The sequence below is a fragment of the Terrapene carolina genome, unplaced genomic scaffold (assembly GCF_002925995.2).
Source record: "Terrapene carolina triunguis isolate 2854851 unplaced genomic scaffold, T_m_triunguis-2.0 Scaffold189, whole genome shotgun sequence".
NCBI lineage: Eukaryota > Metazoa > Chordata > Testudines > Emydidae > Terrapene > Terrapene triunguis.
This window is the reverse complement of record NW_020664540.1, coordinates 9,393,725-9,415,371: the sequence shown is the minus strand read 5'-3', so window position 1 is coordinate 9,415,371 and position 21,647 is coordinate 9,393,725. Positions and strand designations below refer to the sequence as shown.

The 21,647-nt window shown below is 43.0% G+C and overlaps 1 protein-coding gene across 2 annotated transcripts in view; it reads left to right on the top strand.

Annotated features, from left to right (window-relative positions):
* The window catches only part of DAAM1 (dishevelled associated activator of morphogenesis 1), a 179,292-nt gene that overhangs the window by 130,020 nt on the left and 27,625 nt on the right, over positions 1-21,647 (top strand). The window contains exons 6-17 of one of the 2 annotated variants that reach the window (XM_024214644.3): positions 454-787; positions 1,557-1,667; positions 1,761-1,864; positions 2,535-2,601; positions 3,271-3,388; positions 4,353-4,491; positions 5,226-5,284; positions 6,686-6,873; positions 7,726-8,022; positions 8,313-8,420; positions 13,314-13,343; positions 15,512-15,615. In XM_024214644.3, the coding sequence (XP_024070412.1) occupies positions 454-787; positions 1,557-1,667; positions 1,761-1,864; positions 2,535-2,601; positions 3,271-3,388; positions 4,353-4,491; positions 5,226-5,284; positions 6,686-6,873; positions 7,726-8,022; positions 8,313-8,420; positions 13,314-13,343; positions 15,512-15,615 (1,659 nt within the window). The remainder of the gene's footprint in view (positions 1-453; positions 788-1,556; positions 1,668-1,760; positions 1,865-2,534; positions 2,602-3,270; positions 3,389-4,352; positions 4,492-5,225; positions 5,285-6,685; positions 6,874-7,725; positions 8,023-8,312; positions 8,421-13,313; positions 13,344-15,511; positions 15,616-21,647) is intronic. The other variant, XM_024214645.3, reaches the window with a different exon arrangement.

The following is a 21,647-nucleotide window of genomic DNA, read 5'->3' as shown; positions in this document are numbered from 1 at the left end:
CTGGCCGTGTGGACTCTGCTACCACATGCTGAACGTTCCCTGGTGCGCTTTGATCTGCTCCGCTTTGAAACAAGAGTGGATCAAAGCGCACACGGGCACTTTTATTGCGCTATAGCAGGATCCAAAGGGCAGTTAGTGCACGGCAAACTAGTGTGTGTTGTAGATTTACCCCCCAGCTTGCCAGGCACTAATTTGCCAACTAGACAAGCCCTCAGATTTTGATTAACCCTTTTACGGCTGGGCGTCCACCTCATCTGCCATTGTCTGTTACCATACGCTGGAATCAACATCATGCTCTTTGGGTGTTCATCCACTCAGCACGTGCCTTCTGCCAGGAGAGAATGTACCTGCCATACATGGCGTCAGCTGAGTGAGTTAACAAATGCAATACAGTCTAATGTGTAGGTCAAGGGATTCTTTCCATTGGTTTTAACGTGCTCTTCTTTGTGACAGGTTTGTAACCAGATTTATCGACTTGGATGGCTTGACGTGTATTCTGAACTTTCTGAAGAGCATGGACTATGAGACCTCGGAGTCTCGAATACATACCTCTCTCATTGGGTGTATAAAAGCACTAATGAACAACTCTCAAGGACGGGCTCATGTCCTGGCCCATCCAGAGAGTATTAATGTAATTGCTCAGAGTCTGAGCACCGAGAACATAAAGACAAAGGTGGCAGTGCTGGAAATCATGGGCGCTGTGTGCCTGGTTCCTGGGGGTCACAAAAAGGTATTGGAGGCCATGCTGCATTACCAGAAATACGCCAGCGAAAGGACTCGCTTTCAGGTACAGGGTCTTCGTTTTCTCCTCATGCTTCATAAACTCCTGTACTCGGGTTTACGCAAAGTTTGAGAGGGGAAGGTTCTCTGCCCTGCCCTGCTCTGTTCCCTTGATGCTACCTGATTGGAAACCGGATGCAAGCCCCTAGCTACTCAGAGATACCTCCTGCACCTCCTTCTCGGGGAGCACATGCAGAGTGGGTGAGGCTAGGGCACAATGCACTCCAGCCAGGGGATAGCTCTTTGGGGACCATTGCCAGACAGTGCAAGTTAGAGTAGCCCCTGAGCTGCTCTGGTATGAGCCAGGGCTGAGCAGAAAACCAGGTAATTGGAACTGTGGCCCTCCCCTGCCATCTCCTTGTTTTACCTGGCAGAGGATGGATGTAGTCTTGGAGCCTGAAAATCCCCGCTGTCCTGCAAGCTGAATTCCATTGAATAACAGAGTTACTGGTTTATAAGGAAATAAAACAAACTAAGATTCCAGTTGCTCTGCAAAGGCAAGTTAAAGCTCCAGGACTGTAACACCCCTGGAAGATATGATGTAACAATTCGACATTCGCAGTATATGTCAAGGCAGGGAATGTTAAGCAGCACAATACAGCTGTAGAAGTGTGTCTCTAGCCATTTAAACCCTGTAAATGGGTTGCCATTATCAGAAGTGTGGGGGGCTCATCCGGTTTCTGGGAGCCCACAAACGGGTCATTCAAATCTTTGTGGTTTGTTGTTTCTGCCGCACATTTTTTCACCCTGTGGCATATCTGTCGTCTGATTGGCAGACGCTGATTAACGACTTGGATAAAAGCACGGGAAGGTATCGAGACGAAGTGAATCTAAAGACAGCCATCATGTCCTTCATTAACGCGGTCCTGAGCCAAGGGGCTGGAGTGGTAAGTTGTGTGTGGCTCTTTGGGGGGCTCTTTTAAATAGAGTTTCGGTAGAGCCACATCCTGCAATGTTCACCCTTTGCCTTTTCTTTTCAGGAAAGTCTGGATTTCAGACTCCACCTTAGATATGAATTTCTAATGCTAGGAATTCAACCAGTCATTGATAAACTAAGGGAGCATGAAAATTCAACGTTAGACAGGTGAGGAAAACTATTCAATAACTTGCAGCTCATCTGCTGTATTCATCCTTTTCTTGTGTGCCAGCTTCCTCTTTTTAAGGATTCCCTCGCTGGTGCTCAGAGTGACATCCACATGTTTCTAGATTCTTTGGCTCTAAGCAGAATCCATGTAGTATAACATTTGGCAAAAGTCTGCCTAACCCGCACTGAAGTTAATGGGGGTTTACTCAGTACCTGGCCTGTTGTTATGTACATTGAAAGCTTACACTTATCAGCCATCTAGAGTGAGATTCATTCCTGTGCAGAGGGCAGGCACAGGGCCTATCTTCACCCTAATTTTAAATGTTAAGTGGCATTATAGACCTTGGGAGTTTCACCCCTAGTTTGTCAGAGCATAATTTTTCCTTCTTCCAAAGGGCTGTCAGAGAGAGAGAGCATTACTATGATACTCTGACTAAGGTGTTCTTAAGCATTTTAGAGTGTATACTGACAGGCCTTACTCTGATAACTGACATTTTGCTATTACTGTTTAACCATCCTATACATTTGTAGATGTCGCTGGTATTCTCTAGAAAATCATTGCTAATTATTGATTTTGAAACCCTTCAAATCAGTTGATTACTCTTCACTATCTTAGAAGTGCTGTTTTAAATATCTGTTTTCCAAATTGTCTGTTTTTCTTCCCCACCAGGCATTTAGATTTTTTTGAAATGCTTAGAAATGAAGATGAACGGGAATTTGCCAAAAGATTTGAACTAGTATGTATGCTGCCTATTGCTGCAATTTTTGATGTTTGTTTGAAATCAGCATATTGTTTTGGTTAAAATTGGGAGATGGGTGGGGAGGGAGCCTGAATTCTGTATTGATGTTGGGCAAGCCACTTATCCCTTTTCTGCCTCTGTGTCTCTCTGTAAAATGGGGATAATACTCGCATCAGAGAGGTTTGCAGGCTATAGGATTGACTGATGTTTGGAAAGTACTCTGGTATGGAAGAGGCAGCTAGTGCAATGGGATGGGATTCGGGAGACCAGGATTCAGTTCCTAGCTCAGTTACAGGCTCCCGGTGCAACCTTCAGCAAGTCATTTAATCTGCCCTGGTTTCTTCTTCCATAATACAACTTGGAATGATAATGCTTTCTTACCTAGCTAGGGGTGTTTGAGGCACTGAAATACTTTGACCCATATAAGTACCTAAATAGACTGATCCTAGGGTAGATCGTGCCCTACACATTTCATATTATTTTATTTTATTAATTTATTTTCTAGATTATGTCCCTGGTCTTTCATGCAGTGCTCTAGCACTGAGATAGTTGGATCAGGTTCTCTTTGGCTTGTTGACCTGCCGTTGGGAGAGCTATTAAAATGCTAAGTAGCAACACTGGGTCCATGTTTTTTATTTTTACCTTTGAGTTCAATTTGTTCCACAGGTTCACATAGACACGAAGAGTGCCACTCAGATGTTTGAACTGACGAGGAAGAGGCTGACTCACACAGAAGCGTATCCGCACTTTATGTCTATCCTTCATCACTGTCTCCAAATGCCTTGTGAGTAGACACATCCATTTACAGTCCTTCCGGAGGGCATAAGGAACTGATGTTGCATGTGGCTTCGTATTTCAGCCCTGCCAGAAAATCTCTGATTTCTCCTGGAGCTGAAGTAGAACAATTACTGTACACAATGCAAAATACAATGTGGATACCTTTGAATTTCTTAATTTTTGGCAGCAAACTAAAGCTAGCATGGGGAGAGGCAGACTGCTGTAGTGGGCAGAGCATTAGATTGGGAATTGGGAGACCTGGCTTCTAGTCCCAGATCTGCCACTGACCTACTGTGTGATCTTGGCCAAGTCACTTTCCCTGTCTGTCTTCTCTGGTGAGGCCTTGTTTACACTTGTGGTGATGTATAGGGGCCAGTGTAGCTACACGCCACAGCAAAAGGCAGGCTGCATCCACACTGCAGTGTGTAGCTACATGCGCCCTGGAAAGGTTCTGGTAGGGGGAGGCAGGAGGGAACTGCCAGAGCCTTTCCCCATTGCGAGAGCCTTTCACTGCAGCAGGAAAGGCTCCCACAACGGGACACGACCCTGCTAAAAATAGCAGAGTAGTCATTGGAGGCACTGCTTGGATGTGTACAGAGCAATGTAGGGCGGACACATACCGTAAGAGTCAGGCATGTCTCCACTCACCTAAGCAGTGCCTGACTGTCTACACTGCTATTTATATCTGTGCTAGTTGGGTGTGCAGTGTCTGTACTCTGCACACCGACACAAGTGTGGACCTACCCTTAGATTTTAAGCTCTCTGTGTCAAAAACTCTGGGCACGTTATAATGCCTAACAGCAGCAGCCTGATCTCAGTTGGGGCCTCTAGACACACCACAAATAAACTTTTATTTTTACAAATGCATGCTTGTGTGGTTCTGTTTGATGCTGTGGAAAAGCAGTTTCCAAAACCCCTTCCTTTTTTGTTTCTTTCCCTCCCACTACTACTTATTCCCTTTCTCTTTTTAGTTAAAAGAAGTGGCAATACGGTCCAGTACTGGCTACTGCTTGATAGGATTGTACAGCAAATAGTCATACAGAATGACAAAGGGCAGGACCCCGACTCCACTCCCTTGGAAAACTTTAATATTAAAAACGTCGTCCGGATGTAAGTGCATGCCCTCCTTTGGGAACCGTATGCTCAAAGGACAAGTAGTTGTCCTAATGCTGTGTTTTGACATGGCTGTGATCTGTTAAAGCTATCGGGTTAATTCACATACTCAAGGCAGCTTTAACAATCTGCTCTTAGTTTTCCTTTAAACAGCTTAGTATTTAATAACTTGAAAGTGGACTTTGCTTTTCAGCCTTCTGTTCTTGAACATCTGAAGTAGAGGAGGGTGAACCATTTGCAGGGAATCATATTTAATATATTCCCTCTTCCCGTTTGTGAATTCTCTATGGTAGACTTTGGTGTTTAGGAATTTGTTTGTTTGAACTTACTCAATAAAATGTGCCTATGAACCAAGCTCAGCCTATGGATTGCCCATGAACTATTTCCCATAGCTATTCTTTCCTGTATTCCTTATTCATAATTTTATTTGTACGGTGATTGGCCACCTAAATTGAGGTCATTTCTGCCTCCTGATTGAGTAACTCCAAAACCCACAGAGCTTTTGCATGGCCATCTTGAAGACTTGGCAACAAAAACTTGCCAGTGTGAATGTTCATGAAGACAAATAGAAGATGTTCTCAACACCAATGAAGTCAGTTTGGGATTTGCATTCAACAAGTATTTGCAAATGTTATTTTGCAATCTACACCCAACTTTAATCCCATTTATTGCTTCTTGTATTATTTTCTCTGTTAGATTATTTCCTAAACTTACTTTTCTATTCTTTTTAGGTTAGTTAATGAAAATGAAGTTAAACAGTGGAAAGAGCAAGCAGAAAAAATGCGAAAAGGTGAATGACCAACAAAAAAAAATTAAATCTAATACTTACTTACTTATATACATACTTTAAGATAAAGTGTGTGCGTGTATATACACACTTACACACCCAGACTGGAATCTTTACTGATTTTTATCTATAGGAGTTGTGCATCTAACTAGGTGAAAACTATCCTATATCCATAGTGCCTATGGCTAGAGATGGTCAAAAAATGCCAATTTATTTTTTACAGGAAATTTTGAGGAAGAAAGTCTGTTTCCAGTAAAAATGTATTGGTTTTATTAGGAAAAACTGAAACCCAATGTTTTACAACTTTTTTGTCAAAAAAAAAAATAATAATGGAATATTTAGACCAAAATACAAATTTTCTGAAGAATTTTTAGTTTTGGTTGAAACGCTGTTTTTTTGTGAGGGAAAATGTTTCAGTGGAAAAATCCTGAGTCTCATATTCTAATGTGGCATGTACATTAAATCAATTTTAAATGCTCTGCTAGCCGAGAGCAAGCCTGCTCTTTATCTCCCTTGGTACAGCAACGTAGGTCCCTGACTTTCCGGGCCCAACCACACTATTGTACTGCCCTGGGACCTCAGCTCTATCAGTCAGTGCTCACTGTCTCCCATTCAGTTATGCACAGTTGTTTAACCCTCGCTTGAACTTGGGCTACTCCAAAGCCTGGTCTTGTGAGCAGAAGAACTAGTTCTTGCTACACTGTGGATTAGATGTTTACAGCAAAATTAATAAGATGGGTAACAGTGGGACACCTGGGCCCAGCAGGGAGGCTTATCTTGATTCAGCAAAGCACTTAAGCATGTGCCTAAGTCCTGTTGACTTTAATGGGTTTAGGTGGCTAAAGTTAAGTGCTTTACTGAATTGGGGTCTTAGTTAAGGCAGGGCAGCCCAGACTACAGTATCAGGCACAAAAGCCTGAAATATCAGTGTTGATATCCACATCAATGGTTGAGAGAGTCCATGACATATGACCGCTCCAAAGCTACTGTTCTCAGAAATACTAAGGATAAAATTCTGGCACTATTGAAATCAATGGGAGTTTTGCCATTGACTTAAATAGGCTCAGGATTTCACCCTGTTTGTGTGTAACTTAAAAAGAAAAGTGCATTGGCTAACTCCTTGTTGCTATGTATGATCTGTCTTAGAGTCACACTAAATGCAGTGGCTAGTCCTGGCCATCGTGTTTGAGAAGGGGTTAATGTCCTTTGTGTGAGTGGGGAAGTAAATGGTCCTAGTTTGTCCTGTGGACTCAACAATCTTTCCTTTTCCTTGTTATTAGCTTTACTTTTTCTTTAGAAATCAAGGATTTTATGCGTGTGCGCGTGCATGTGTGTAGTTTGCCATCAGGAAGAACGTATAGTTAAAAGTGACTTCATGGAATTTTTTGGGGGTTGGGGGGCTAGAACACAATGAGCTCCAGCAGAAATTGGAAAAGAAGGAGCGAGAGTGCGATGCCAAGACTCAGGAGAAAGAGGAGATGATGCAGACCTTAAGTAAGATGAAAGAGAAACTCGAAAAAGAGTCTTCCGAGCACAAGCACGTCAAGCAACAGGTGGCAGACCTCACAGCACAGCTCCATGAGCTGAATAGGGTAAGGGCACGCTGCAGGCTTCCCATTTGTGGTGCAATTCCAGATTCTCTCTCACTGCAGTAAACAGAGAATGCAGATGAAGAATTCTGGGTACAAAACTTTCTTGAGTGTGGGAAAGGCTCAACTGTGTTTGCAAGAAATCAGAGTTGTAGTTGGCTAGGGAAGGGACAGCTTTAAACTAACCATGGAAATAGCCTTGTTAGGCTGATGGCTATTGCCTTGTTCCTCGGTTGCCTCCCAGGTGGGCTTGTTAGATGCTTTTACATAGAAACCCATTTTGGGTCAACTGCAAGTTTAAAAGGATGTGAATCTATTACAGCTGCCAGCTACTGGCCTAGCTCCTTAGCTGAAGCTGTAGACCCGTGCTTTTAGCTGTGAAAGTCCCTGATTCAATCCCAGGTGTCCGTCAAGTAGGTGGATGTAAATAGGGGCCCTTTGGGGATTCAAACTGCTAGGGGCCTCTGGTGCTCAAGGCGAGCTTCTAGAGGAGGTATGTAATCCCTTGGCCACCCCAACACTCTGAGGCTGTGAGCTGGTTACAACACACAGCAATGGAACCTGGCTCTTCAGCTCAAGCTGTAGAGACTCATGCCTTCCAGGAGGTCCCCTGTTCAATCTCCAGTGTCTTCCAGGATGGCAGCTATCCCAATACCCTGTCCTGGACCTTTGCCGGGAAGTGCAGGACATCCTAAACTGGTTTCCTGATTCTTTAAGAATGTGTCAGCCCTTGACGTCCATCTTAGCTAACAGAGCCCTCTGTAATCAGCATCTGGTCTAGGTTAATGTGCATAAGGGCTTAAAATGATTGACCGTAGCCCCCTTTTGTAACTGCGCTCGTTCTCTCTCTTTCAGAGGGCAATCTGTGCTACCGTTCCAGGAGGGCCCCCGTTGCCACCTGGAGCACCTGGTGGACCTTTACCTTCTCAGGCTCCAGGAGCCCTTCTTCCCCCTCCTCCGCCCCCTCTACCTGGTGGAATCCTCCCTCCACCACCCCCACCTCCTGGTGGCCCACCCCCTCCACCTGGCCCCCCTCCCCTAGGCGGGATAACCCCGCCTCCTGGAGCACCGCTGGGCTCCGCCCTCAAAAAGAAAAACATCCCGCAGCCGACGAATGCCCTCAAATCCTTCAACTGGTCTAAGCTGCCTGAGGTAAGCCCTGCGTTCTCACTTGCTGTTTAACGTGCCACTTTCTTCTCTATAAAGAGACCATGGATCAGACCATTAAAAGATTGTTTTCCTAGAAAGGAAAAAAGTGTCTAGCTCCATCACTTGACCTTTGTGCAGGTATCTGGGACGAGGGATGCGTCCCAGATGCGCCTGTGCGGCCTACTCGTATAACTGAGGGCGCCGCGTGATGCGCCACATGCCAGCAGTGTGTGAAACAGCCGATTTCGCTGTGATAAAGAAACTTAGCATCTAATAATGTTGGTGTGTTTCAGAACAAGCTGGCAGGCACCGTGTGGACTGATATCGATGATGCAAAAGTGTTTAAAATCCTTGATCTCGAAGACCTTGAAAGAACATTCTCTGCTTACCAGAGACAGCAGGTAATGGTCTGGTGTGTGTGTTGCACAGATTCAATCACCCCATGTCAGATGGGATCTCAGAATATACATTTTATCATTATTTCACACTAATCCTATTTTAACTTGTCAGCTCAGCTCAGTCGGTTTACACTCCCCCTGTGCATGCCTGTGTTTTGCATTTAAATGTTGGTTAGCTGCCTGATACAGATCTGTTCACACCGCATACACACCTGACAGCATGCTTTACAGCATAAGCACAGGCACCTAATGAAGATGGATCACAAAAGAAATTATTGGGAATGGTTTAAAAATAACACACAGATGTGGTTACAATGCAGTCATGTTTTTGGATCGCTTCTAAGAGCAAATGCTTCACTTCTACATAGTGGGTTGAAAATTCATGTCTGTCTCAAGCCAAAAAGATTTAGTTTTAACCACATCAGCCATGTGTGGAGCTTGTTCCTTTATTTTTTTTTAGCAAGCCCAGGGTGAAGTTTGAGTATTAAACAAAAAATGACACTGCAAACAAGTCTCAGCTTTTAATTTCAATTTGTTATAAGCCTTATGGGACTGATTCAGCAAATAACTTGAGTACATAAGGATAGACACCTGCTTTCCTGAATTGGGCCATGGATGGGCAAGAGATTGAGATTTTTAACATGGTATGAGGGTCAACAGAGACTGAGAGCTGCCAAAAGAGATGGGACTGCAGGAGAATTCGTAGTGCTAAGAATAGTGAACTCTGCCTAGTCAGTTGGCCAGAATGATCAGTGGGAGTTCTGCTAGTTGCAGGGGCAGAGGGACTTTGCAGGGAACAAATGGATTCAGCAGATAAACGTACACCTTCTGTAAGGAGCTTAATTTCTTCCGGATGCTAATCAAGGTAGAGATCACCGCCAGATTAGAACAGGGCAGATGTCGAGAGTTCCCGAAGAGAAGGAAACACAGCGAGAGTGTGTTTTGCAAACAGGTCACTAAGAGTGATTCTTTCCCCCTTGCTTTGAGTTTGACGAAGGTGCAGTTGGGTTCCATTCTTGAATTTTTAGAATCGCCTGCAAAAGGGTTCCTGGCATGGTGGAAGGTGAGAGAGGAACAAGAAATGGAAGGGAAGCAAGAACTAGAGAGCTAGTGGGTAGATTGTGTCTTTGTCCTCCTAGCCATCAGCATGAGCCAGTTAATCCACAGGTAGATTAGGTACGATACTATTACAAGGCAGAGGGTTATTTGTCTCAGCTGACAACACAGCTGGATGAAGCCTCAAATAGGTGCATGGTATGATGGCTATAGGGCCAGTATGTAAGGAATATTTCAAATGCACTAGAGAGGAGGGCTCAGGAGGGACAAAACCACCTTTTTTGGGCAGCTGTTGGTCTGTAACTAATGCCAATGGACTGACTGGGAGAGCAGCCGATAGTAATGAAAGTTAAACATCTTTGGTCCATGCTCTGTGCTTTATAAGGCTCTAAATACCTCCCAGCACCAGAGCTCATAGAGGCTGGGAGACATGACCCGCAAAACACGTTCTCCAGCACTTCTGAACAACCGTTGCTGCCAAGTCTTTGGCATAGAAATGTACCTCCTGGAAGAACATCACAGGAAAACGGCTCCGCCTGAGTAGATGGGTACTGGTGAGCGTTGAAATGTGTATAGTTCTAGCTGGAATCAAAAGGCGCTTTTAGAGAGTGAGTGAGAGAGAGGGTCAGGAATTCATCAAAGCCAAACTTTAGTTGAATGAGGAATTTGTCATAGTAAAGCCAAAGGCTGGGGAGGGGCTGGCAAAAGATATTTAAATAAGCAGCGTTGGCGGGAGGTCAGGAAAGGAGTGGTGTTACACACCCTTCGGGAAAGGATCTGTAGCCTGTGACTCTCAGAAATGCCTGGGGGTATAAATGATCACCCATGACCTAGCATGGTGCATCCTTTGCATATTTCAATTAAATTGTGTTCTCAACATTGTGTGCATGTGCTCTCGCTGTGTGCGTGTGTGTGTGTACACACACCCCTGCACGCAGAACGATGTTGAGAACACTGAATATATATGTATTCATCTTAAGATATTTCAAAATACTCAGCAATATTTAGAGGGACTCTATCAAGATTTTAAGAACACAAATCCCTGTTAGTGGTAACACACCACTGACTAATACAGGTAAAGGGTTATTGAACATCAATAGTACTTTTTTGCCATTAGTAGAGCATTTCAGCTGCTTCTGGCACATCACTCTGCTTGGACAGTGGAACCTACATGGATCAGCAGAACTTTCTGATCCGCATCCACAGGGCTCTTACATTGGAGTCTCTGATCTCTCAAAGGAATGTTGTGAAATTGGAGGGGACAGATCTCAAGCCCCATCTCTGACTATATTTCCGGGGACATATTGTTTTCTGCAAAATCATTTTTGTTACGGAACCCAGATTTTGGACCTCAGCTATGTGGTAATGTTGCTTTCAAGTGACCGTGTTGAACAGTAATAGTGCATAAGGCAGTAAACACAGCTGGACAGCAGCATCAATAAGGACCAGGGCAGGCATGAATGGTCATTTGGCCAAAGCACAGGACTGGGACTCAGGAGATCTGAGTTCTGTTCCAAACATAACTAAAGTGGAACAGTGCCGTTCAATACAGGTCTGTCGCATCTTACGCTGGGGTTACGTTCCGCAGTCAGCGCGTAAAGCGAAAATCGCGTCTAGTCAAAATTACATGGAGTGTAATGGTGGACGGAATCGCCCGCACTACAGGTACAGTATTAAAATGGTTATTTTTCTCTTTTTTTTGTTTTTGTTTTTGCCGACCGCGTAAAGCTGAAATTGCGCATGTTAAATGCGCGTAAGATGCGACAGACCTGTGTACTACTACCAGCAAACCAGGCCACTCATGGCCAAATCTTCCTCCAACAATTCCTCCCCATTTACAACCTCCCTCTTCCTCCCCGCACTCCCAGTGGTAAAGTTAATTATGGACCCAACTCCCCATACCTCTTCTAGGGTGACCAGACAGCAAATGTGAAAAATCGAGATGGGGGAGGGGGGTAATAGGAGCCTATATAAGAAAAAGACCCCAAAATCGGGACTCTCCCTAAAAAATCGGGATATCTGGTCACCCTAATGTCTTCTCACCAATGTATACCCTTCCCTGTGCACCAAGCAGATTTCCTGAGAAATGCACTGAATCTTGAGGGAGGGGAAGGAATACTGACCTCCCCCCCCCAACAAAGCTGAAAGCAAGATTCAGGGCACCACTTTTGCTTCTGCTGTTGAAATGCTACAAAAATGTGAAATCTGCAAAAAGGGGGCTACTACCCAAGGAATGAAGAATCTGGAAACTAAGACCCTGTCCCATGTGGGAGCAGAAACATGCGTAGCTCCAACGGTGTTTCAAGGTGGAGTTAGAGCATCATAGCCCTGCTCCAGCTAGTAACAACTCTAGGTCCTTGGCACCTCTTCCTTGTGAAGCTTAGTGTATTGCTGTTTGTGAAAGAGAACTCTGGCACATCAGCTGAGCAGGCAGTGACAGTGGAGTTCAGGACAGTGTTTTGCTGATCTGCCTTTGTATTTTGGCTAGGGCTTTTTCCCCCTGTTGGATTAAATTTATTTCAAAACTTTAGGAAGGTTTTAAAAATTCATTTTCAATCTTTATTGAAGCTAAAACCAACACTGTGGAAAGAAAAGGCTAAAACTCAGATTCATTACTAGGTGTTAGTTTAATCAATGCCCAAAACTTCTGGAGTAATTTATATAACCACTTCCCCTTTCTCCCCTTCTCTCCCGTCTCCGCCGCCCCATTCATGAGCTAACAAACTGATTGGCAGCCAGCCAGCAAGGACCTACATAAGAAAGGCTTCCTTTAAAATTGCTGTTGTGTTGGAAATCTGTTTAGGGATTAATAATATCTTAAAACAGCCATCTGGACTGTCAGTTGCTTTCTAGCGTAACAGCCAGGAAGGAAACATGATTGTGTAGTAACTTGATTTGGAGTAAATCTAACACTGAGATATCTCATCTCAAGTCATTTTGATTCAAAAAGGTGTATTTCTGTACCTTTGAACATTACTCCAGATTGCACATCTGTGTGATGGGGTCTTTAGAGCTAGGCAAACAGAGTGACCCCAGCATACAAATAGGGAAAACCCATGTTGGTGGTTTCATGATAAAAGCCCGGCTGCACAAATTTGCAGCCTGTTGGAATGTGGTTGATGCTACATGGGGCATGCCCAAGCCCACCAGGTATCTGGGGAACTGCACAATGGCAAAGTTTAGTCTGGGTATGGGGAGAGTATTTCTCTAGGCTAGCAAGGTTGCCTAGCTCCCACGTAGCTTTCTCCCTGTAAGACAGTTCCTGGGCAAACACGTTGCCATGGCAAATGGTAAAGTTTCGCCATTTCAAAATTTGCTCCGGAAGGAGAATCTCATTTTCATTTCAAAACCCTGTTTTTTTCCTGGCACTCCTTGAAATTCCCACACACTCATCGAAATAGCAGTTTTCTCCCCAATGTTTGCTTAACGAGCACTGATGCTGTTGTACAGCTCTTTTTGATTCTTGCATGAAGGGATCTCAGAATTTCAGAAAGTTTGGAGGGATTCTTTATCTTCCATGTTTTGCTTTAACACCCTCTTTTAGAGTGCTGTTGCATGGTTCATTGATGAAACAGCAGATACCAATGCTTCCCCTGTCTGTCACTGATTTGCGTGCTTTTCCCATTCGGTGCCCTTTCACTTATATTCTTTTACTGCTCAGTGCATTTTCATTTGCATTATCCATTGTCAGAATTCGTATGCTCCAGGTGCTTCTCTTGCAGTAGATACCTCTGTATTATATGTTCTTCCTGACTATGCTTTGACTCTTTTTTCTTTTGCTGTGACCACTGAATTGCACGTGTTTTTACTGCCTTTTCCATGCTTCTGCTATGGCTGTAGGACTTCTTTGTGAACAATAACTCCAAACAGGTAAGTGAGCTTCTGCTGAAATCTTGTTTTTATTAACGTGATGATTTTGCTAATGTTTAGCTGGATCAATTAACACAGGCTTAGCACACTTATCTAGAAGTAGAATAGTGCTATATGCAGTTCTACTGGATATTATATTTTAATAATTGTAAAAGATGATTAATATTTTAATTAGAATTTTTTTAAAAAGCCACATAGCATAACCTGAGGAAGTATAGCGATAATACCAAACCTCCTCCATGCTTTTTGACATGTCCTGTGCAGATTTGCCTTAGGTGCAAGACTTTGAGAACAAGTGTAAAATTTAAAAATGGGTCTTAGGTGCTTTTGAAAAAAAGGGGCTTAGTTTATCCTAAAGGCCATTGACTTTTAATGAGAGTTGGACTCCTAAGTGCTTACAACTCTTTTGAAAATGGGACTTAAGTTTCCAAGTCACTAAGATGCTTTAGTAAATTTGTTTTATTCCTAGGGATAAGATATTTCAAAAGCACTCAAAGTTGGCCCATTGAAGTTCCTGGGAGCAGAGTTTGGCCAACACTGAGTACTTCTGAAAATCTCATTCCTAGATGGTAAAAGGATCAAAAGATACTTGGTTATTTTGGACTGCAAATGTCTTACATAACAGAAATTCATGTCTTTGCTCACTTTAAACCTTGGAAGTATGAAGTGGACCATATGAATGCATATGGTTATGCATTTTGATACACATCTGCTAGCATTATCACCTTCCTTCCCAGTGTTCTGTTCCTTGGGGAATCAATGGAATAGGCAGGTATTCACCTATTAACATTAATCAAGATTATTGCAACAGTGTAAATAAAATCAGAGGAAACGTGACCACTTGTGTAGCTCAGTAATATTCATTACGTTTGTTACTATGTATTTTATGCCACTGATAGAATCATAGCAATGTAAAAGGGCCCTCGAGAGGTCATCTAGTCCATACCACCCTGCGCTGATGCAGGACCAAGTAAATGTAGACCATCCCTGACGGTGTTTGTTTATCCTGTTCTTAAAAACCTTTAACGGCAGGGATTCCACAACTTCCTTTGGTAACCTGTTCCACTACTTAATTATCCTTGTTGTTAGAAAGTTATGTTAGAGATTAGAAAAAATCTCCCTTGTTGCAAATTAAGCTGTTTACCCTTTGTCCTACCTTCAGTGGACATAGAGAACAATTGCTCACCATCCTCTTTATAAGAGCCCTTAACATATTTGAAGACTCTTCTCAGATCCCTCCTCCCTCATCTTTTCTCCAGACTACCCATGCCCAGGTATTTTAACCTTTCCTCATACGCCAGGTTTACTGAATCTCATACCATTTTTGTTCTGCTGCATGTGTAACTGCAATTGTGTATATTGTAAATCATTTGAAGGAGATTGTCAAACCACCCAAGAGATTTAGGAACACAAGTCCTGATAACTTGTGCTCTTGATTGCCAAACCACCCAAGGGATTTAGGTGCTCTTGAATCCCGTATGTTTTTGGAAGTCTCCCCCTTAATGGGTAATAAATGCTGCAGGTTGTGTTCATTAGCCTGTTAGGTTTTATTGTTGAACCGTGTATTGAGTAGTATTGAGGGGGAGGGATAGCTCAGTGGTTTGAGCGTTGGCCTGCTAAACCCAGGGTTGTGAGTTCAATCCTTGAGGGGGCCATTTAGGGATCTGGGGCAAAATCAGTACTTGGTCCTGCTAGTGAAGGCAGGGGGCTGGACTCGATGACCTTTCAGGGTCCCTTCCAGTTCTATGAGCTAGGTATATCTCCATATATTATTGTGTGAGTGGATGCTGCACGTGTTTAGAGTGGCAGCAGAAGAACTAAAGACAGTCCATAACACAGCATTTCAAGCGAAGATCTAATGAAGTATCTCAAAGACATATGCTAGGAAAGACTTGCTTTATTTATTCATTAGTGTATGTGAGGTTTGTGGATTCTCAAACTTTCCTGTGTGATAACATATTTACATTTCTACCTAGTGGCTTTCAAAGCAAGCTCTGGCTTATAAAATGGCTTATTATATTTCAGTTATAGGCTACAGGTTTTAGTGCTAAGCCTTAGTGACATTCATGATTAATGGAGACCCGTTGTATACGATACTGGTGCGTGCTGAGGGTTCCAAATGTCGATATGATGTTTCTCTTCATACTTTCTCATCATGCTTTTTGTAGAAAGAAGATGCCATCGATGACACACTGAGTTCCAGACATAAAGTCAAGGAGCTTTCGGTAATAGATGGCCGGAGAGCTCAGAACTGCAATATTCTTCTCTCCAGGTATTGTTAATGTCTTTTCCCTTCAAGGAAACTGGTTATTGAGTGCTACTTGTGTTCTGTGAGAGGATTTAGAGACTTTTTTCTAACTGTGTCATTCTAAGTTCTGATACTTGTGAGTTGTAAAGAATAATGTGCCCTGAACTGGAGATCATGCTGTAGTTCCCTCTCGAGGGATTCTAATAACAGAAACACTGGGAATTAAACCAGAGGAGTTTCACTGACACCTGAACCCAGCTATGGAATTACATCTTCCATTTATGTATAATTTTGCAGAGGCAAATGCATTTAGTAGGATACACGAGAATGCCTGATGTCGGTGCGGGAATGCTACGGGAACCATTGTCGCTGTTCGGAAAGGTTTAATTTGTATATCTTTTTTATACCCTAGATTTTTTTTTACTTTTTTGGTGATATTTAAGAAGGACTCTGCTAAAATCAGAAAAGGAAATAGATTCTAAATGCTCAGTTAGGCAGAACACCCCTGGGTAACTGGCCTCTGAGAGGCGGTCATTATTATATTTAGGCTTCTGAATAGTGGGGAGCGCTGTTTGGAAACTGATGTCAAATACTAGTAATGAGGGTTCAGTGCATGACTTTTGATTTTTGGAATGTGAATGATTTTCAGATTCAAACTATCCTACTAGGATTAGGAGGCAACAAGGAAAGGTTTGGTAAGAGATACTAAGGAATAGAGAGAGAATTATAGGGTTATGGGTAATAAACCCCACTGCATTCCCAAAGAGATTTACATTCATCAAGAATATAATTCATTTGAAGAGATTCAGAGCTATAACCAAAACCCCTCTGACTTTGCCCTGGATGTGATGTCATTGGACTCCCTTGATGAAAGTAGTGTCTGTCTGGAAGGGGTTGCATTGTTACTTAATTATTTGTTAGTCTCTAAGGTGCCACAAGTACTCCTGTTCTTTTTAATTACTATGAGTAATTTAATCTAGTCTTTAAAACTAAATTCTGCTTACATGCTAAAAGGAGTATTTTAGCAAAGTACATGGATTAGACTAATTTTATGTGAAAATACAAGCCAGTCTAGTCTGGCGTGCAAATGTGAATGATTAAATAAATGATAAATACTTTTAAAAAAACCCTCTCCTGTCCCATTTAGAAAATGTCTCCTTCAGTACATGAAAATGTTGAAATTACGTATAAACTAAGAATCACTTTTAACGTACCATGTGGAATTTGGGTAGGTCCAGTTTTTCAACTTCTCAGTGCTTAAATTCCATGTTTCATAGAAATGTAGGGCTGGAAGTGGCCTCGAGAGATCATCAAGTCCAGCCCCCTGTGCTGAAGCAGGGCCAAATAAACCTAGACCATCCCTGACAGGTGTTTGTCCAACTTGTTCTTAAAATCTCCAGTGATGGGGATTCCACAACCCCTTGGTAGCGTGTTCCAGTACTTAACTATCCTTATAGTTAGGAAGCTTTTCCTAATGTCTAACCCAGTGGTTCCCAAACTTGTTCCGCCGCTTATGCAGGGAAAGCCCCGGGCGGGCCGGGCCGGTTTGTTTACCTGCCGCGTCCGGAGCTTCGGCCGATCGCGGCTCCCAGTGGCCGCTGTTCGCTGCTCCTGCACAAGCGGCGGAACAAGTTTGGGAAACACTGGTCTAACCTAAATATCCCTTGCTGCAGATTAAGCCCATTACTACTTGTCCTTTTTTTAGCAGACATGAAGATCAATTACTCACAGTCCTCTTTATAACAGTTCTTAAATTTGAAGAGTGTTATCAAGTTCCTCCCTCAGTCAGCTTTTCTTAAAACTAAACACGGCCAATTTTTTAACCTTTCCTCATACGTCTGTTTTTTAAACATTTTATTGTTTTTGTTGCTCTCCTCTGGCTCTCTCCAATTTATCCTAAAGGGTGGTGCCCAGAATGGACACAGTACGCCATGTGTGGCCTCACCAGTGCTGAGTGGGATAATTACCTCCTGTGTCTGTCTTCACTCCTGTTAATACACCCCAGAATATGAGCTTTTTTCACAGCTGCATCACATTGTTGACTCTTATTCAATTTGTGATCCACTATAAACCCCAGATCCTTTGCAGCTGCACTACTACTTAGCCAGGTAATCCCCATTTTGTAGTTGTGCATTTGATATATTTCCTTCCAAAGTAAACTATTTTGCCCTTGTCTTTATTGAATTTTATCTTGTTTATTTCAGACCAATTCTCTAATTTGTCAAGGTTGTTTTAAATTCTAATCCTGTCCTCCAAAGTGCTTGCAACCCCTTCTGTCATGGCCTATGGGTCTCGAACGGAGGCCTAAAGTTCATGGGAACAGTCGTGCTCCAACCCTCCATCTGGCAGCCTGCTGGCAATAACTTGTCTGGGACCTATGAAAGCCAGCCCCAATGTGAGGTTCTGCCCTGAGGTCCTATTGGCGAGGTCCCAGAGCAGCTGATTGTTCCAGTATCTTTCCAAGTATCAAAGTTAGGCTGAATGGTCTATAATTCTCTGGGTTCTCCTTTTTAAAGATAGGGACTATGTTTGCCTTTTACCAGTCCTCTGTGATCTCACCCGTCCTCAATGGCTTCTAGAAGATAATTACTGACCGTTCCAAGATTGCATCTGCTAGTTCCCCAAGGATGAATGTCAGCAGGCCCTGCCAGCTTGAATACATCTAACTTTATCTAAATATTCTTTAACCTGTTCTTCCCTATATTGGCCTGAGTTCCTTCCCCCTTATTGTTAATATTAAATTAAATTAAAGGAGATGTCCTATCTCCTAGAACTGGAAGGGACCTTGAAAGGTCATCGAGTCCAGCCCCCTGCCTTCACTAGCAGGACTAAGTACTGATTTTGCCCTAGATCCCTAAGTGGCCCCCTCAAGGATTGAACTCTCAACCCTGGGTTTAGCAGGCCAATGCTCAAACCACTGAGTTATCCCTCCCCCAATATTAATTGTTGAGTATCTGGTCACCATTAACCTTTTCAGTGAAGACTGAAGCAAAATAGGCATTAAACACCTCAGCCTTCTTGATGTCATCAGTTACTAGCAATCCTTCCCCGCTAAGCAAAGGACCTACGTTTTCCTTTGTCTTTCTCTTGCTCATAATGTATTTAAAATACTCTCTGGCCACATTCCTAGCAAGTCAAGACCCCGGGCCTGGGTGGAAGCGTCCAGAATCAGAATGCCTGTCATGTGCAGGCAGAGGGAGCGCTAGTGGTGGAGTTGATGTGCCATTTTCCTCCCATTGTGGGATTTTCCTTGTATAATATCTGCAAGTTAAGGAGAGAAAAACACCCAACCCCAATCTCTCTGCTTTCCTTTGCTGGTGAGCTCCACTGGCTAGCTTCTTTAGTCTCCCAGCCTCCTTCATCTCACCAACCCCATGTCTATAGGTAAGAGTAAATAAAAATAATGCTTCAGAAAAGGGGAGGCTTATTTTCCTTTTAAAATTATGCAATACCTTTTTTAAAATATACCTTTTTAAAAAAAAAAAAAAAAACTGTGGTTAATTTTCACTGGCGTGCATTTCTTCAGTGTATCCTAGATGTCTCACTTTGTCCTGGAGACAAAGTTAACTCTCAGTACAGCAAGCTGTATGTAAACCTTTGCATTTTAAATGTCGTCTTTTTTTCCCCATGGCTATTTGCTGCCTCATCTCCACAGATTTGCTTTAAAAAAGGGGGACGCAGGAAAGAAATGTTAACTCAGAATAAGCTTGAAAAGGGGTGGGAAAACTATAGAATAAAAAGTCTCATCATTGAGGAAATTTCCCTAAACAGGGCACTTTAAAGGAAAATAACTTAACATTTAGAAAGTTGGGTGCATCACTCCCTGACAAGTTAAGTTGATTGTGTTTGCATTCTGAACTGGCTTTGGCCCCAGTTTAATTAAGCATTTAAGCATGTGCTTATTTTTAAGCACATGAATGGTCCTTTTGACTTTGTTTGGGGCTACTCACATATTCAATTTTAAAGCATATTTTTAAGGGCCTTGCTCAATCAGGACCCCAGTTTGTTTTTCTAACAAGTCTTCCCCCCTCCATTATGGAGCTGGTGAGGAACCAGTAGCCCCCTCCCTCTCATTAAACTGGTAATGAGGGCAGTGCAGCAAGCTAGCTGATTCCCCTCTTCATGGGAAGTGACCTGAGCCTGACTGGGGACTATGGTGTTCTCTTCATGCCTCTGACACTGGCTTCCTCTGTGGCCTTGGACAGTCACATAACTTGCCTGCCTCAGTTTCCCCTTCTGTAAGTTTGGCTTAAATATTCTCATCTCCCTAATAGGATGTGTTAAATATTAGTTAATACTTGTAAATTGGTTTGACTGTGGAAAACGCCAAATAGTCTTACTAACAGGGGAATGCTGTGGTCTTTTGCGGGAATTTTTAAACTACAGTATATTATTTTTTTATATTCTCCTTAATGTGAGAAGTGAAATAAGCCAAAAATAGACACTTGGCAGATCCAAATAGACCTTATTTGCTAAAATGGCCTGTTTGATGTTTCCTTAACCTTCAGCCTGCAGTTAAGTACAGCCTGGACTCTGTGTGCTGGACAATAGTAGTTCTGTAGCAGAGAGGTAATTTGACCTGGTGTGAGCTTTTACTGAGCTTGAAGGACAGGCCTGTCTTTGACTGACTGCGTGAGTTTGGTGCCTGTTTTCAATTTAATGACACGGGAGGACAAGCCCCTCTAACATGCCGACACTTTACTTCACAACATGTTTGGAGAGGCTTGTGGGATTTATGCAACGGTAACTTTCAGAGCTTCGGTAGCAGCCCTAGGGTTGATCCTGCAAACCTTTGCTTCTGTAAGTAGTGAAGCCAGTAGAATTACAGTAGCAAGCGCTATGCTCAGCAGTAAGGCCCAGATCTTCAAAGATATTTAGGTGCCCAATTCCTGTTGAAATCAGTGCGAGTTCGGCGCCTCGGTACCTTTGAGGATCTGGGCCCAAGTGTTTGCCGCATCAAGGCCCATGTTAAGTTATTTGTTCAGCACCATAAAGCTACACGACTCTTTACAAGCAGGGGAGAAATCAGGTCCCTGCCCCTTAAAGCTTGCAGACTGCTTACTCTTAACACAAAATGGATGAGAGGAAGGAGGGCCTTGCAAAGAGGGATGGCCTTGCGGTGAGGGCACTGCACAGGATGTCCCAGTTTTTAGTGCACTAGCGTGAGACTTTGGAGCTCTAGGTTCAACTCCCTGCTCTGCCACAGATTTCTTGGGTGGTCTTGGGCAAGTCACTTAGCCTCTGTGTGCCTCAGTTCCCTATCTGTAAAATGGGGATCATAGCATTGCCCTGCCTCCTAGGTATTGTAAGGACAAATTCGTGCACTTTGTTCTACGGTGTATTGTGTGAACCTAGAGAGAGTTACTTAGTTGTCTCACAGTGAATGCTGTCCTGTTTCTGTATCTGTGGAACACCAGTAGAAGGTTGTTTTTTTGTTTTTGTTTTTTTTTTTTTTGTTTGGTTTTTTTGGAGTTTTGCATGTGAAAAGATTGCACGGTCAGCTCTTCATTTAGCCTATACATTTGTAAGCTAAACAGCCATTGTCTGGTTTGCAGCATGGAAAGATTACGGCTGGCTAGATACTTTATCTCTCTCTCTCTCTCGATGTTTGCTTGCTTTTCTTGTTTTGGGAGAAATTACTGCTTAGTGAGATCACTGGATTTTCCTCAAACTAGTAATGTAACATGGACATATTTTTGACATTGCTTTTTTTAGTATAGCTCAAAGCCTGCTGATGTCAATGCATTTTGGGTCTGTTTCAACAAGCCACCACATCACAGCTTCTGCTCTGGTCAGGTTTTTCTAGTGCAGGAGGCATGTAGTGTGTTTTGTAAGATGCAAATGAATACTTTAGTGTGTGTGTTTCTAAGTCTTGTGTAGGTGAATGGCTGGTTTTGTTTCTCTCCTCTGCGAGCCGGTGTCAAGCATGTTTCTTAATTGAATGTGGCTTTTCAAGAGGGTGCGCCTCTTTCAATGCCGAATTTGTTTTTTCCTTTCACACTTATTAGGTTCTCCGTTCGCCTCTGCAAAGCCGCACAAAATACCCTGCATTGGTC